The sequence below is a fragment of the Hylobates moloch genome, unplaced genomic scaffold (assembly GCF_009828535.3).
Source record: "Hylobates moloch isolate HMO894 unplaced genomic scaffold, HMol_V3 SCAFFOLD_17, whole genome shotgun sequence".
In the NCBI taxonomy this organism is placed as follows: domain Eukaryota; kingdom Metazoa; phylum Chordata; class Mammalia; order Primates; family Hylobatidae; genus Hylobates; species Hylobates moloch.
Window position 1 is genome coordinate 49,045,377 of NW_026652292.1, and position 18,678 is coordinate 49,064,054.

General features: G+C 37.2%; 1 protein-coding gene across 1 annotated transcript in view; it reads right to left on the reverse strand.

Annotated features, from left to right (window-relative positions):
• SLC30A9 (solute carrier family 30 member 9) overlaps positions 1-18,678 on the reverse strand; it is a 99,877-nt gene that overhangs the window by 18,197 nt on the left and 63,002 nt on the right. The window contains exons 10-14 of the mRNA XM_032135955.2: positions 8,666-8,721; positions 5,763-5,898; positions 3,535-3,574; positions 2,273-2,344; positions 1,702-1,809 (exon numbers count right to left, since the gene is read on the reverse strand). Coding sequence (XP_031991846.1) covers positions 1,702-1,809; positions 2,273-2,344; positions 3,535-3,574; positions 5,763-5,898; positions 8,666-8,721 — 412 coding nt within the window. The remainder of the gene's footprint in view (positions 1-1,701; positions 1,810-2,272; positions 2,345-3,534; positions 3,575-5,762; positions 5,899-8,665; positions 8,722-18,678) is intronic.

Genomic DNA, 18,678 nt, shown 5'->3' on the forward strand with positions numbered 1-18,678 from the left:
CCAACTTCATAAATTGAGTCTTTTCATGCTAAATGGTTCTTTTGTTTTAGAAAATAAAAATAAAATATAATTTCTGTCTTTTCATTTACCTGTATTTTATTGGCCCTCAAAACACTTAATTAGCTACCAAAATGAGGACAGAAACAACTTAGAATTAAAGAAATAGGAAGGCAACAGTAGTTATTATTGGCATTAAGGGTGGAAAAAGACAAATGAACAAGAGCCACAGTATATGGTTAAGTCCTCATTTATATTGTCAATAGGTTCTTAGAAACTGCGACTTTATAGGGAACAACATATAACAAAACCAACTTTACCATAAGCTAACCGATATAAACAAGAGTTAAGTTCCTGCAGGGCGCGGTGGCTCACGCCTGTAATCCCAGCACTTTGGGAGGCCAAGGTGGGAGGATCACCCCCAAGGTCAGGAGTTTGAGATCAGCCTGACCAATATGGAGAAACCCCGTCTCTACTGAAAATACAAAACTAGCCGGGCGTGGTGGCACATGCCTGTAATCCCAGCTACTCGGGAGACTGAGGCAGGAGAATCGCTTGAACCCGGGAGGTGGAGGGTGCAGTGAGCCGAGATGGCACCATTGCATTCCAGCCTGGGCAACAAGAGCGAAACTCTGTCTCCAAAAAAAAAGAGTTAAGTTCCTATGGCATATTTCTGGTCACAAAAACATCACTCAACTTCTAAGACCCAAAACATGTCTAATATTGAACATTGAAATAAATGTGGGCTACATATACATTTTTAAAAATTAATAAAAACTATGTAAAATAATTATTTACCCAATTTTTGGTGAATCAGTGAGTACTGGCAATAGTAGGGGTGGTGGGTTAAATCAAAGAATAAATGTTTGCAAAGTGAAAATTGTAAGGAACACCTATTACCATCACATAATTCAAAAATAAACAACCACAAATATGTAGGCTTGCTGAGCGCTTTCATACATCAGTTATTGTCCTGCATTGGTCTGATTATCACCTACTTGAGCCTATCTTAGCAGCTCAAGACACAAGAAGGCACCAGACCTGGCCAGGATGCCATCCCATGGCAGGGCACACTTACACACACCCCCACACTCACTCAGATTGGGACTATTTAGACACCCCAATTCACTGACCATGCACAGCATTGTGATGTGGGAGGAAGTTGGATTGCTCAAAGAAAACCCACGCAGATAAAGGGAGAATGAGCAAACTCCACAGAGATGGTAGCTCCAGTTAGGAATTGATATTTTTCGCAACAAGGTTATAACAAAATCAAGTTGAACAAAACAATGTTATTTGAGGACCTATGTATATTTGTTTGGAACTTTAGAGTTTATTAAAACTCTCATATTTTCTTAATAAACCTAAGAGGTTACCAAGGTAAATATTATCCACACTTTTATAGGTAAATAAAAAGTTCAGAGTGATTGCACAATTTTTTAAGTCACAGCTAGAAAGACTTACAGCATTACAGAAATCCTCTACAAATAGCCTTCCTTATTTCTAATTTAGAGACATTTTTAATTCAAATAAACCTGAATACTTCTGCTGACCAAATGTCTTATATAAGTCAATGATTAGTATGGAATTAATATTTAACAATTTGTTGGTTTAATATTATTCAATGATATAAGAAAATTCCCATGTATTAGAGAATTATTTAAGTAGGACAAATAAATCACCTGTAATTTAAGAAATATTTACCTGTTATAGAAGTAAGGCCCATGCAAGTGGCTGCTATTACAACTCCCAAGACTGCAGCAGTATCCTCCAATAATATCACATTTGTACTAGGATCACGACTTTCCATTACTAGTCATTGGGGAAGAGACAAGAAAAGAAAATTTCTAAAATCTTAACTTGACACTATCAGGTAACATTTTAATAAGTATCCATTTAAAATCAAGATATAAATTAAGATAAAAAAGTGTATGAGAGATTATGATTTTAAAAACTTTGTTCAATGCAAACATAATTTCTTGGCTTAAATGTCAACAATAACTGATACATAAAGTCAAATTACTTTCTCAAGTTATATAACCATATAAAGAAATACCTTAGTTCACTTAAGTCAAATCCAAATATAAAGTATCCATGTTCAAATTTGTATACTACATTTCTTTTTAATAAGGGCTGAAGGATATGTAAGAGCCACACAGGGATGATATTCAGATATATTTTGTACATTTCCATTAGGAACAAAGCAATAACAGTACTAAGTAATTTTAAGCAAATAAGGGAGGTGAAACAAATACTTGGTTTCTAAAATACATACCATACTTGTAAAATGACATTCCTTTAGCCCGAGCATTCCTACGAAGTTCATTTACAGCAACAAGAAGTGTTGCTAAAAGAAAAGCATTCATATCAGCAAGACAGAGACTTCATGCCTCCAAACTTTAAAGATGGCATCTCAAAAGATAAACAAATAAGCACAACATTTTAAAACTAGGGTTGGCAATAAGGACAAGTTCTATGTTAATAGTTATTATTAATTAATCATTATAATAAAATGAACCCCATAATTCTAAACCATAATAATTAAATATAATTACTAATAACAACAGCTTTAGTTTATTGAAGAGCTGCTATTTGGCAGCACCACACTAACCACAATCATTTCTGAGCCTCCCAATCTTTTGAAGCAGGTTGTGTTATAACCATTTCATAGACTTTCAAAGATGAGGGGCCCCATAAACATATACAATTAGGATCTGTCAATAAAAAATGTTAATTTTAAAAATAGATGAAGGGAACATTATACATAGAAAGTTACAGTGTTTCAGAAGTAAACATGAGCACAGCAGTGAATCAGGCAGTTTTATACTGATATTAGCAGTTCTCTGTCATCATACTGCTATAGCTGTGTATTTCAAAAACTTGGAAATATTTGTATCACAAGAGCCAGGCTTCTTCTGATGAATATTATTAAACTCTAATTTTAAAGTTCAGTTTAATTATGTTTTTATACTCCATTTCAAATGTTTTGAGTATTATGATATGATACTCAAAAACGAAACATACTTTCCCTTTTAAATAAGTAAAATAATTATTTATCCAATTTTTAGTAAATCAGCAAGTAACAGCGAGAGTAGTGGTAGTGGGTTCCATCAAGGAATAATGTTTGCAAAGTGAAAATTGTAAGGAACACTTCTTACCACCACACAGTTTAAAAATAACCACAAATATGGTGGGCTTGCTAAGCGCTTTCATGCCACATCAGTTATTGTCCTGCATCTATCTGACAGTCACCTACTTGAGCCTATCCTAGTAGCTCAGGACACAAAGAGAAATGAGGCCTAGCCAGGATGCCATCCCATGGCAGGGCGCACTTACACACCCCCCACAGCTATCCATTACAGGAACAACCACAGTACATTATACAAAGACTTTACTCCCTAAAAGTAGAGAAGGCTTAGATGCCTATTCCCACACTTGCTTTTCTTTAATCAACAGAATTTAGCAAACTATAATAATGGACAGCTGAATATATATTACTAAATTAAGAATAGAGACATACTTTGTGACAGTACATACCTCCTTCAGATACTAATGATCCTGCTAAAATACAATATGCCTAGAAAAGAAATATTAAAGCATAAATTAAGTACTTCCAATCACAATTGTTCATATATAAAGTCCATAATGTCTAAAACAAAAACACGAATTCAAATTTAAGCCAGACAGTAAGGTTACTAATGGGAAACAACTCAAATGAGAAGTACAATGAGATATGAATACAATATTTGATATCAGGAGTTGTAGACACCAGATACAGTAAGATCCACACCCAAACTGAAGTAACTTCTGGATTTTGCTTCCATGCCTAATACCAAGAAAATCCTGATTCAGAAAGATAAGTAGTTACAAACAGTAACCAATTTTTGTTTTTTGGTAATACCACATTCCCTGCAATCCCAGGACACTCTTCAATTAAAGATGGTAAGAAAAGCTTTAGACAGGAGTGTACAAAAAAAAAACAGTTAACCTAGCAACACATTTTTTTTATTTTAATGAAATTCAAACCAAACATCTACAGAATTTTCAACAATGTTTAGAACCCTAGGCTTTCCTAAAATAGAGGTCTGAAAACTTTGAACCTAGTCCAACACTATTTTAAAAAGGGCCATAGTCTAATGGAAACCCATTTAGTTACTGAAAGACACAAGAGCTTTCAGAAGTTTTAAAACTTACACACAACTGAAAATGTAACTAATTACGTAATCTCTAACTCCAGAGAGTGCTTTGCCTCTATAAAGTGATGCTATACAAATTAGAAGAATGCTAGAACAATGAAGTACCAATAAAGTGGCCAAATCTTTTCAGAATGGAGGAAATACATTTGTTTGTTTTAATTATATGAAATGTATTATGGTAAGAAACTAGTCAATCAAAACTATAGAAAACTAAAGAATAACAAATAAGCCTAGTTTAATGTGCTTGTTATTAAGTAGGTTTGCATGATATAACATGATATTAAAAAAGGTGACAGATTGATTCTGTCTAGTTCTGACTACAACCCCAAATAGAGAAGAAAATAGGTACAAGTATCCCTACATTCCAAAAGAAGGTGTTATACCATCTATTCAGGCCTTGCACAGAAGGTAGCCCAAACCTGGGGCCTCTACCCACTAGACTACATGCTAGCTCCACATCCTCTAGACCACATAAGAAGAGCTGAAATTGAGGAGGCCAAAAATGAAGATTTCTTTGGTGAAAGCTGTTGAGCTACTAAGATGGTTTAGTAGCCTTGATGTCTGTTCCCCGGGATATTGGATATCACAGCAAACTGTCTGATGCATACCTGAGTGATACATCCATATGCAAGCCTACTAACTGATATTGGCTGTATCAGCAGAGTAGATCATTGGGCTTGAGAAAAAAACCTGCACTCCCACAGAAAGTGTGTTGAAGATGTCTGTTTTAACACACAGGTCCCTAGGAGTCTTTTATAAGGAGATCAGCTGCTCAAAGGGCATTCTTTCCAAATGCAAGACAACTTCAGCACTGTCTGGAAACCACATCATGAGATACAGAAGCTGAGAGGGTAGGCTATGTGATCAATTTGGGCAGCCACAGCCAGAGCAGCCAAGCAGAGTAATCTCCAAGAAGTGCCCATGAGAAAAAAAAAAAGATAGCTTTAAACATCTACAAAGGCCAGAGGAAACCGATGCAAAATAACATTGTAGTCAGTAAGGTGGTATGTTTTTATCCCCTATCCAAACCTTCAACACTTCCCAGGGAATAGAAGAGAGGGGCAGAAGCCCCAGAGGGGATCATACAGGTGATCATCCTGCTATCCTCCCATTCCCCCAGTGCAGGCTTCCTACCTGAAGGAAGCCCAGGATGCGGGAAAAGAGAAGCTTTAACTTCAAATATAGTTCCAACTTATGACTATTACGTGGGTCTGAATATTTTAATTACTGAAATGAGACTATTCTTGGGACCAAAAGTGAACAGAGGTTTTCTTGTTCTTCAACAGTAACTGGAGAAATTAATGGAATTGCCCAAGATTTTAACCAAGGAGCAGGGCTTGATAATTGGTACCTACAGAGATCTTGTTCAACATCATTGAATCTTACGGATTTAGAGGTTATGTTCAGTCACGTTCTAAAAATTAAACTATAGATATATAACCCTACAATACACAGTCAAGAAGGTGTATGTCATTCCCCTTCTTTAACACCAATATGACAAAGGCCTTCTACTGTACACAATCATTATGTCATAAGACATCAAAACTGAGGAGAAAAAAAGAGGATTACCCATAGAAGGGATTCTATTGGTTGAGGATGAAGCAATCCCATGACTCCATGGTACCAAGATAGTCCTGCACCCATCATGAAAATACCAACACCACTAATTAGCGAAGAAATATAGCGCATATTTGAAAATCCGTACCTGAAAAATAGAAAAGAATACAGTTCGCAAGAAATACAAATGGTTTCTTTTAAAATATATGTGCTTAATATTAATAGGTCAATGAAAAAGACTAAGAATATCAAGATGTTATAATTTTATATTTAAGTAAGATGTTAAGTGCCAAACTTGAAAAGCAATATGTAAAGTGGAAAAAACTGTAAGAATTTTGAAAATACATAAAAATAAAGTGAATACCATTTAATTCAGGTATTTTCTGATCTCTTTTCCAAATAGCCTATTTTGATTTAGAGAGCTACTTTACTATTATGTACCACAGATCCTGGTAAAATTAATCTTTTAAAAAATGCATTCAGATGTTTAATGAACAGGATAACATTTAACTTTCCTTGTAATGCAGCTTCTAATTGAATATTTTCACCTTTGTGTGCAGCCAGTCTATTATTTATAATATCTATAATTTGATGCTGGATACAGAAGTTTACGACACATAATTTATTGCTGGTTCTGAATAGGTTAGCACACAGCAACTTTCAACTATTACTAGAACTAAGACCTTCAGTTTTCTGGGTGTTTTTGTGGTGCTAAAATCTCAACTATTTTTCAAGCACGCTTCATCAATATGTACATTATTTTGTATTATTGTAAGTACTGACACAATACTTAGTATTAAAGGTGCTCAAAAATATATTAATAACATACTAGAGGAGGAAAAGAATCACTCATTAATAAAAATATTTCCTGGAAAATTTAGTCCCAAACCCAAACTCAGTGGCACTCTTCTGAGCTTCTGAGAAATACAAATTTAAACAAGATTTCTTTTTTTTTTTGAGACGGAGTTTTGCTCTTGTTGCCCAGGCTGGAGTGCAATGGCAGGATCTTGGCTCGCTGCAACCTCCACCTCCCGAGTTCAAGGGATTCTCCTGCCTCAGCCTCCCAAGTAGCTAGGATTACAGGCATGCACCACCACACCCAGCTAATTTTGTATTTTTAGTAGAGACGGGGCTTCTCCACATTGGTCAGGCTGGTCTCGAACTCCCAACCTCAGATGATGTGCCTGCCTCGGCTTCCCAAAGTGCTGGGATTACATGCGTGGGCCACCGCGCCTGACTTTTTTTTTTTTGAAACGGAGTTTTGCTCTTGTTGAACAGGCTGGAGTGCAATGGTGCGATCTTGGCTCACCACAACCTCCGCCTCCTGAGTTCAAGTGACTCTCCTGCCTCAGCCTCCCGAGTAGCTGGGATTACAGGCATGTGCCACCACACCCGGCTAATTTTTTGTATTTTTAGTAGAGACAGGGTTTCTCCATGTTGGTCAGGCTGGTCTCGAACCCCCGACCTTAGGTGATCCGCCTGCCTCAGCCTCCCAAAGTGCTGGGATTATAGGCATGAGCCACTGCACCCAGCTTTAAACAAGAATTCTTAATCAAACTGCTCTTGGAATTCCTTTTTGCAAAGAGTAATCCTGCCATGGGGAATATTCCCAATTTATAGATGTGACAATGTGACAATCAGCTCACTCAGAAAAATTTACTTTCTTCTAACGTAACATGAATATATATTCACGTTAAAGTAAATTAAGATCTAAAATAAATGGTATTACTTACACTTTAGGTGATTTCAAGGAATTATTAACTTCTTATTGAAAATTTTGATTATGTAGGTCTAAACTGTCCAATATGATGAGCCACTAGCCACATGTGGCAATTTAAATTTAAATAAATTAAAACTAAATATAGTTTAAAATCTAGTTCTTCAGTTGCACTGGCCACATTTCAAGTGCTCAATAGTTACATGTAGTTAGCTACTACCATACTGGACAGATATAAAATATTTCCATCATTGCAGAAAATTCTGTTGGGCAGCACTAAAGTAGACTATAAAAATACCTTAAGAAGAAATCTTCACAACCTAAAATTTAAAGTTTTACCTTCTGTTTTTAAATCTTTTGTACATAAAACTGGCCAAGAAAAAAAAATTTTTTCTTAAGATGGTAAAACACTGTAATGATGTGTAATTAACACACTAGAGAGCTATTCTCTATACTAGCTTGACAGTTACAAAACATTCAAATATATTTTTTATGGGAAAATAGTAGTATTGCTTTCAAGTAAAGAAAGGCATTTCTAAAGAATAGAGGTAGACTCCTTTACAGAAATAAAAGTGCACTTTTTTGGCCTTAAGATTTATCAAATTATATTACTGAAGCTAGTCTTAAAATGATGCTTGTGGAATTCAAAAGTGTTAGATGGTTATGTTAATAGAAGCAATAGAAAAAAACCTCTGTATCAAATAATGGCTATGATTCAAAAGAATGCATTCTAAAAAGTATACTCATTTTACAAATAAATAATTCTGAAATATTAACAAAATACTATTTCCAAATCACAACAGGAGGATTAAAATAAGTGTGTATCTAATAGAAGTTATCATCAAAATTTTAGATTGGGCAGCCTATGAGTCTAAATCTAGAATATATGTTTCCTTGGACCAAAATAAAACAGATCTCTAAGATCAAAATATGTGCTTTATTATTATCAAATACAGAGAAAACAAGATCTCCATGCTGTGCTACAAAGCATAAAAATAACTTGAACTCCATTTTCAAATTATACCTTGAATTTACTTTGACACAGCGGGAAGTTCTGCATTTTAGATACTACAGTGGAAGAAATGACCAAATCTTTAACAAACTGCAAGTACATAAATTGCAGGAGATTTCTGAAATTTAGTTATTTCAATGACTTATCACCAAAACAATCAAAAACAAAATAAGGCAATGTCCTTACGGATGAGAAGGATCTGGTGTTTGAACAGACTTACTGATGCCCAGTGCTAGTAAACCCTATGAAGAAGAAGAAAAAAAGGTGAATAATCATTAGCAAGATGAGAGTATAATATGGTAAAGCCAATGTGGAGGGTGCAGGCTAACAATGACAAAGAAACACTCAGCATATGCATGTCCAATGACCCAGCCAATTCTGGTTTCTAGTACTTACCTTAAAAAATAAAGATGAACTCAAAGGGATTCAAAACACCATTGTTTATAAAGATGAGAAACATGAAAGCAACCTAAAAAAAATCCATCAATTGGGAATGACAAAATAAATGATAAGCCATAAATTACTTCTACAGTAGGTTAAAAAAATAGGGTTAGAGTAGAGCTTTCTATACTGACATGGATAAAGCTCCTAGACATACCATTAAATGGAAGAAGAGAAAAAAGCAAGCTAAGAACAGTATGTACAGTACAGAACTTACGCTTTGTAGTTTTTATAAACTATATATAATGTAAAGCACAGAAAAGGTTAAAAAGAACATGCATGTAACTATGTTTGTATCTCTGAAGAGAGGCAGAATTAAGGTAGTCTGTAATATTTGACTTTTTACAGGAAGAATAACTTGTATAGCTGTACAAGTAAAAGATAATAAAAACTTTAAACAATATACATATTGTGTATGGGCACATACATTTCTATTAAAACCGCAAAACCATGCACAGGAATTATATATCACATTCTTTTCTTCCTTCCTTTCTTACTCCCTCTCCTCTGTCTCACTTGCCTTCATCATTTCTTCCTTCTTTCATTTCCACTTAGGTGGTTTTTAAAGTTTTGTCCTTTGTTAAAGAGTTATCCACTGGAACTTCTCAATAGTAGTATGCTTGTCCCTAGTAAGTCCTTTCCATCCTAATTTGATGTGAATCTAGAAATCACATCATAAGACTACCTTATTAGAACTATTTGATAAAAATATAAAGCCTCTGAGTGAATTCCCTATGTAATTTTAGTTGATTAATCTGAGGCTTTTCCTTTTTTCAGCATCATACCAAATAATCAGATAAGTAAAGTTTCTAGACAATGACTTCTTCATAGATGAAGTTTCCCTTAGGTTACAAGAAATTTAACAGAAACATTTTTTTTCTAATAAAAAATAGCGATTAAACAAACTTGAAAATATTTAATACAAATATATTTTTAGGTCTTAATATTGGAAACCCTACCCTAAATACACGGAATATTATAAGCTTTTACCACTGGATTCCATGGGAAAAGGGAGCAAACCACCTAAAATATACATGATTTTTCAGGGAATTAAACTAAGAGAATGAGAAGAAATTCAAAGGAAGATATAACTCTCTTACACCCTGATATGGTTTGGCTGTGTCCCTACCCAAATCTCATCTTGAATTCCCAAGTGTTGTGGGATCTGGTGGGAGGTAACTGAATCATCGGGGCAGGTCTTTCCCATGCTGTTCTTGTGCTAGTGAATACGTCTTATGAGATCTGATTGTTTTAAAAAGGGGAGTTTCCCTGCACAAGCTCTCTTCTCGTCTTGCCACCATGTGAAACGTGCCTTTCACCTTCTGCCACGATTGTGAGGCTTCCCTAGCCATGTGAAATTGTAAGTCCATTAAACCTCCTTTCTCTGTAAATTGCCCAGTCTTGGGTATGTCTTTATCAGCAGCATGAAAACAGAATAATACAGTAAATTGGTACCAGCAGAGTAGGGTGCTGCTATAGATACCCGAAAATGTGGAAGCAACTTTGGAACTGGGTAACAGACAGGGGTTGCAACAGTTTGGAGGGCTCAGAAAAAGACAGGAAAATGTGAGAAAGTTTGGAATTTCCTAGAGACTTGTTGAATGGCTTTGCCTAAAATGCTGACAGCGATATGGACAATAAAGTCCAGGCTGAGATGGTCTCAGATGGAAATGAAGAACTTGTTGGAAACTGGGGCAAAGGTGACTCTTGTTGTTTTAAGCAAAGAGACTGGTAGCATTTTGCCCCTGTCCTAGAGATTTGTGAACTTTGAACTTGAGAGAGATGATTTAGAGTGTCTGGCAGGAGAAATTTCCAAGCAGCAAAGCATTCAAGAGGTGATTTGGGTGCTATTAAAGGAATTCAGTTTTGTTTTTTTTTTTTTTTTTTTTTTGAGACAAAGTCTCACTCTGTCGCCAGGCTGGAGTGCAGTGGCACGATCTCGGCTTACTGTAACCTCTGCCTCCCAGGTTCAAGCGATTATCCTGCCTCAGCCTCCTGAGTAGCTGGGACTACAGGCAAGCGACACCACATCCAGCTAATTTTTGTATTTTTAGTAGAGATGGGGTTTCACCATGTTGGCCAGAATGGACTCGATTTCTTCACCTCGTGATCCGCCTGCCTCAGCCTCCCAAAGTGCTGGGATTACAGGCATGAGCCACTGTGCCCAGCCCTGGCATTCAGTTTTAAAAGGGAAACAGAACATAAAAGTTTCAAAAATTTGCAACCTTACAATGCAATAGAAAAGAAAATCCCATTTTCTGAGGACAAATTCAAGCCAGCTGCAGAAATTTGCATAAGTAATGAGGAGCTGAATGTTAATCACCAAGAAAAGGGGGAAAACGTCTCTAGAGCATGTCAGAGACCTTTGTGGCAGCCCCTTGAATCACAGGCCTGGAAGTTTAGGAAGAAAAAGTGGTTTTGTGGGCTGGGCCTATGGTCCCTCTGCTGTGTGCAGTCTGGGAACTTAGTGCCTTGTATCCCAGCTGCTCCAGCTGTGACTAAAAGGGGCCAAGGTACAGCTCCAGCTATTGCTTCAGCAGGTGGAAGCCCCAAGCCTTGGCAGCCTCCACGTGGTGTTGGGCCTGTGGGTGCACAGAAGTCAAGAATTGAGGTTTGGAAATCTCTGCCTAGATTTCAGAGGATGTATGGGAAACACCTGGATGCCCAGGTAGAAGTTTGCTGCAGGGACGGGGCTCTCATGGACAACCTCTGCTAGGGCAGTGCTTAATGGAAATGTGGGGTAGGAGCCCTCACACAGAATCCCTACTGGGGCACCACCTAGTGGAGCTGTGAGCAGAGGGCCGTTGCCCTCCATACCTCAGAATGATAGATCCACTGACAGCTTGCACAGTGCACCTGGAAAAGCCACAGACACTCAATGCCAGCCCCTGAAAGCAGCCAAGAGTGGGCTATATCCTACAGAGCTAAAGAGGCGGAGCTGCCCATGGCTGTGGGAGCCCACCTTTTGCATCAGCATGACCTGAGACATGGAGTCAAGGGAGATCATTTTGGAGCTTTAAGAATTGACTGCCCCGCTGGATTCTGGACTTGCATGGGGCCTGTAGCCCCTTTGTTTTGGCCAATGTCTCCCTTTTGGAATGGCTGTATTTACCCAATGCCTGTACCCTCATTGTATCCAGGAAATAACTAACCTGCTTTTGATTTTACAGGTTCATAGGCAGAAGGGACTTGCCTTGTCTTGGATGACACCTTGGATGGACTTTTGAGTTAATGCTGAAATGAGTTAAGACTTTGGGGGACAGTTGGGAAGGCATGACTGGTTTTGAAATGTGAGGACATGAGATTCGGGAGGGGCTAGGGGCGGAAAGATATGGTTTGGCTGTGTTCCCACCCAAATCTCATCTTGAATTCCCACATGTTATGGGAGGGACCTAGTGGGAGGTAACTGAATCATGGGGGCAAGTCTTTCCTGTGCTGTTCTCGTGATAGTGAATAAGTCTCACAAGATCTGATGGTTTTAAAAAGGGAAGTTTCCCTGCACAAGCTCTCTTCTCTTGTCTGCTGCCATGTGAGACATGCCTTTTCCCTTCTACCATGATTGTGAGCCTGCCCTAGTCACAATTAAACCTCTTTTTTTTGTAAATTGCCCAGTCTTGGGTATGTTTTTATCAGCAGCGTGAAAATGGACTAATACACACCTGTACATTAAAAGTGACAGTCATTATTAATTCACATTATGTGTATATATGTATACATAGATATGTATTTATATTATTTCAAAAATATTCAATAAACATTCAACTATTTAAAAAATCCTTAATATTCAGTTGGCTGTGCAATGAAGTGTGAGATACCATCAACTACTTTATAAACTGAATATGGACCATATTTATTAGTTCTAACAAAAATAAGACCACCCCAACCAGCTCTCCTTCAGAGGTAAGACAGAATCACAGTTATATTTGATATGTATCCTTCCAGACCTTTTTCTACACATTTACAACATAAATCTCTATCAGTTACGTATATATAACCTACAGAGCATTTGTTTAGTTTGCAGCATAACAAACATTAACATCTACTGGCTAAGAAGTACTGTAAATGCTCTCTACTCCATGATCACCCTTCATGTTTCTGGTGTTCCTTAAGTATCATACTATCCAGCACCTGCATAAATGGTACCTTAGAAGATCTTTCTAGTTGTTTTATGTGCGTATAACCTGTTTAAAGAAGACAGAGAAAGAACCATGTCTTCTTCTAAACACTTGCTACACTGCAAACTCAGGTGCTCAATAAACTCATCTGAGTTGATATTAAATGATATGAAGTTGATATTAAATGATTGATACTAAATGATATGTTTTTATTTAACAGAAAAGTTTTCCAAAATGAACTGTAACAGAAATTGTAAGGCTAACACAGTGAAACCGTCTCTACTGCAAATACAAAAAACTAGCCAGGCGTGGTGGTGGGCGCCTGTAGTCCCAGCTACTAGGGAAGCTGAGGCAGGAGAATGGCGTGAACCTGGCAGGCGGAGCTTGCAGTAAGCCGAGATCGCGCCACTGCACTCCAGCCTGGGCAACACTGCAAGACTCTGTCTCAAACAATTAGTAAATAAATAAATTAAAAACTACATTATAATTAGAGACACAGGTCCAATTTAAAAGTTGGAGGTACTTAAGTATCTCAAGAAGTGAGGAAAAACATATGGCATAAAAATATTACAATGAGTTAAAATTTTAAAAATATTATAGGTCTCAAAAGAAACAACTTTCTGAAATACAATTTCCATCTATTCAGAAAGGTCCAGTTGAAATATTTTTCATAAAAGCCTTTTTGAAAACTCTAAGAGATGGGGTTTTGCCATGTTGGTCAGGCTGGTCTTGAACTCCTGACCTCAGGTGATCTGCCTGCTTTGGCCTCCCAAAGTGCTGGGATTACAGGCATGAGCCACCATGCCCAGCCCTGAAAGAACATTTTTAAAAACTCAAATCATCCATCATTAAGCTTTAACAATTATAAATATGTAACCAAATATGTTTTATTTCATCCATATCTACTCCCTCATGAATATTTTGAAGTAAATTCCAAGCATCGTACCATTTCATCTTTAAATATTTTGGATGAATCTCTTTAAAAACTAGGCTTTTTAGAAAATACAGCCACAAGACTATTATCAGACTTTTAAAAATCAATACTGATTCCTGGCCAGGTGCTGTGGCTCACGTCTGTAATCCCAGCAGTTTGGGAGGCCGAGGCAGGCGGATCACAAGGTTAGGAGATCAAGACCATATCGAGACCATCCTGGCTAACACGGTGAAACCCCATCTCTACTAAAAATACAAAAGATTAGCTGGGCGTGATGGCAGGCACCTGTAGTCCCAGCTACTCGGGAGGCTTAGGCAGGAGAATGGTGTGCACCTGGGAGGCGGAGCGTGCAGTGAGCTGAGATCATGCCATTGCACTCCAGCCTGGGCGACAGAGCGAGACTCCGTCTCAAAAAAAAAAAAAAAAATCAATACTAATTCCTTACTATTATCAAATATCTACTAAGTAATCACATTTCCACATAGGGAGAATTTTTTTGAGGTAAAATTCACATACAATGAAATGCACAAATCCTGAATGTACAGTTTTGTTTTTTTGTTTTGAGATGTCTAGTTCTGTCGCCCAGGTTGGAGTACAGTGGTGCCATCTTGACTCACTGCAACCTCTGCCTCCTGGGTTCAAGTCATTCTCCTGTCTCCGTCTCCTGAGTAGCTGGGATTACAGGCATGTGCCACCACGCTCAGCTAATTTTTTTGTATTTTTAGTAGAGATGGGGGTTTCACCGTATTGGCCAGGCTGGTCTCGAACTCCTGACCTCCAGTGATCCGCCTGCCTTGGCCTCCCAATGTGCTGGAATTACAGGCATGAGCCACCGTACCCGGCCCAGAATGTACAGTTCTGGTTGTTAATAAATACACATACCCTTGAAACATATATTCCTTTGAAGACACAGAACCTTTCCATCATTCCCAAAAAGCTCTCTGTGCCTCTTTCCTCCCCAACATCAGACGCAACCATTTTTCCCAATTTTTTAAACTATTAAAAATTAAAGTTCCTTGCTGGAGATACATCTGTGTTGCCGGTCAGAAAAGTGGTTCATTCCCTTTTATTGCCAGATGATAGTCCATTGTATGAGTATACCACAATTTGTTTATCTGCTGCACTGCTGATAAACATTTGGGTTGATTCCAATTTTTTCAGCCATTATAAGTAAAGCTGCTATACACATTCCTTTTTTTTTTTTGGGAGAACGACTCACTCTTGTCATCCAGGCTGGAGTGCAGTGGTGCAATCTCGGCTCACTGCAACCCCCGCCTGCCGGGTTCAAGCGATTCTCCTGCCTTAGCCTCTCGAGTAGCTGGGATTACAGGGACCCATCACCACGCCCAGCTATTTTGTACTTTCAGCAGAGATGGGGTTTCACCATCTTGGCCAGGCTGGTCTCGAATTCCTGACCTCAGATGATCTGCCCGCCTTGGCCTCCCAAAGTGCTGGGATTACAGACATGAGCCACCGCGCCCAGCCAACATTCTTATACAAATCTTTTGGGACCATTCATTCCCACTTCCCTTGGGTAAATACTTAGAAGTGGAATTGGTGGGTCACAGGATAAACATATGTTTATAGGAGGCTGCCAAATATTTTCCAGAGTGGTTGTACCATTTTATTAATACACCAGCAATGACTGGGAGATCTGGCTGCTCCACATCTTCACCAACATTTGGCTGTCAGGTTTTTACTTGTAGCCATTATACTGGATATGCAGGGATGTCTTGTGGTATTAATATACATTTCCTGATCTTTAATGGTGTTAGCACTTTTTCAGGTGTCCACTGGCCACCATTCATGTTTCCTTATTTGTGAAGTACCTGCCCAAATCTTTATCCTGGGGGGAAAAAAACTGCGTTCTCATTTTACTACTGAATCGTGGAAGTTCTTAATCCTGGATACCAGTCCCTTGTCAGAATGCTTTGTGACTATTTTCTCCCAATCTATGCCTACTTATTTCCTTAAGGATGTCTTTCAATGAGCAGAAGTTTTTAATTTTGATGAAGTTTAATTTGTAAATCTTCTTATTTTATGATACTGTTTCTGTGTCCTATTTATGAAATCTTTGCCTACCAGGTCTAAAAGATATTCTCCTAGGTTTTCTTCTAGAATCTTCATAGTTTTAACTTTCATATTTGGACTATGATCCATTTCAAACTTGTATACAGTGTGTGAAGTAGGAGTCAAGGTCCTTTTTCTCCCCATATGGATCCAATTTTTCCAACATTATTTGTTTTAAAAAGTTTCATTTCTTCACTCAATTGCTTTGATGCCTTTGCCAAAAGTCACGGGCCATGTAAATGTGGCTCTGTTGTTGGATCCTCAATTCTGTTCCACTGATTTGTCAATCCTTATGCCAGTAACTCACTGTCCTAATTGCTATAGGTTTATAATGTCTTGAAGTTCTCCAAATTTCTTGTTTCAAGATTGCTTTGAATATTCCAGGTTCTATGCATGTCCATATAAATTTTGGAATTTATTCAATTTGTCAATTGTACAGAAAAGTCTGTTCATATTATGAATGGGATGGCATTATACCTGTAAATCAATTTAGGGAGATTCGACAGATCTATGACATCCAATCTATGAACGCAGTATTGTATCTCTCCATTTCTTTAGGTCTTCTTTGATTTCTCTTGGCAACATTTTATGATTTTCAGCGTAAAGGTCTTGTATGTCTTTTGCTAGATTTATCGCTAAGTATTTAATATTTTGTGATACTACTTTATATGGAATTTATTAAAATTTCCTTCTCCATTTATTTGCTGATAGTAGAAATGCAATTAATTTCTTCATATTAACCTTTTATACTTACTGATTTCGAATGTTAAACCAACTTTACACTCCTGAAATCTTACTCACTTAATTATGATATAATATCATTTTTATATCATATTTATATATTTATATAATTCAATCTGATTATATTTTAAGGAGTTTTATATCTGTGTTCATGAGGAATAACTGGTCTGTAGGGTTTTTTCCCTCTCATAATGACTTTGTAAAATTTTGGGATCACGGTTATACTGGCCTCATTAAAGCAGCAGAAAAACATTTCATTCTCTATTTCTGAAAGTCTGTGTATTCAGTATTGTTTCTTCCCTAAATGCTAGACAGAATACTCTTGATATTGTTCCATAGGTTACCGAGGCTTCCTCCATTTTTTTCAATCTTTTTTGTCTGTGGCTTTAGTAAGAATATTTTCTGCTGTTACATATTGAGGTTCACTGACTGTCTTACCTGCAGTGTCTAATCTGCTGTTAATTCTATACAGTGAATTTTTCACATCAGATATATTTTTTTAGCTCTAAAAGTTTCATTTGGCTTATTTTTTATACCTTTGATTTCTCTTCTTATGTTCATATTTTCCTTTCAATACACGACTGTACTTGAAATAGTTGTTTAATATCCTTGTCTGCTAATTCTATCATCTGTTTAGTCTGATTCTGACTGATTTTTCTCCTGGTTATGAGTCAAATTTTCCTGCTTCTTATACTGGCGATTAGTCTTTTTTATTGGCTGCTAAACACTGTGAATGTTATATTGAGTGTTTGGATTTTGCTGCCTTTATTAAAGAATGTGAGGCTTTGTTCTGGCAAGTGATTAAATTATTTGAAGATTAGCTAGATCCTTTAGAACTTCTAGGAAGATTTTTTAGGGAGGGTTCTAGAACAGCCTTCATGTTAAGAATAATTTAGCCCTGCTCCTAAGGCGAGCCTTCTATTGGCCTTGATAATCAACGAGAACTCTCTTACCTCAGCTAGTCAGAACCTGAATGTATCCTGGCTTTGTGGGAGCAGTGGGAATTAGTTACTGCTCCCTGCTGGTTCTCTACCCAGACTGATGCTCACATCTTACACATGTGTAACTTAACATTCAGCAAACATTCAGTTCAAGGAAATCCCTATGTAGACTTCTACAGCTTTTTGTCTTTGTAGCTCCTTCTTCTGTGGAACTCTGCCTTGTAAGTTCTAGCCACCTTAGACACCCTGAACACTGATTTCTGTCTTTGCAACTCAATGAGGCTGTTATTTCCCGTCCTGCTCCACTATCCCAAATATGCGTTCAAGCAGAAAGCCAGAGAGATCATTGAGTTCAAATAATTTGTTTCTTACCTCTCAGAGATCATGGTCTTATGCTGCTATTGTCCAATATACTGTCTAGTTTTTTAGTTGTTTATGGCAAAAGATTAAATTCAATCCCTGTTATTCTGTCATGGGTGAAAGCAGAAGTTCTGAACATAATATTTTGCAACTTGATTTTTCACTCAGTTTATCATAGCTATCATTCCAGGTCAGTACACAGATATCTACTACATTCTTTTTAAATGCCTGAATAGCATAGAGTATGAACACTTAAACATTCTCTTCAATGTTTGAAATAAAAACTAATATTGAAACTAATAACATCATACATATCTCCTTGCCATATGGACAAATATTTCTGTATTTCAACTTTCCTTGATAAGCTTACAAGAAAATAGAGATTATAAGTTATATATCTCTCCCTAACCCCTATCCTCCCACCGCATGCCACAGTTGAATGGTAAAATTTTATAGAGACAGTATTTATTAAGTATATACTGAGTATAAAAATTAAGTTCAAGGTAAATACTTAGTACTAATGGCAAACGCTCGTCTTCTTTCCTTACTTTTATGAAGGGTTTTAATCCATCTGATTTGACAGTGAGTGAGACAAGT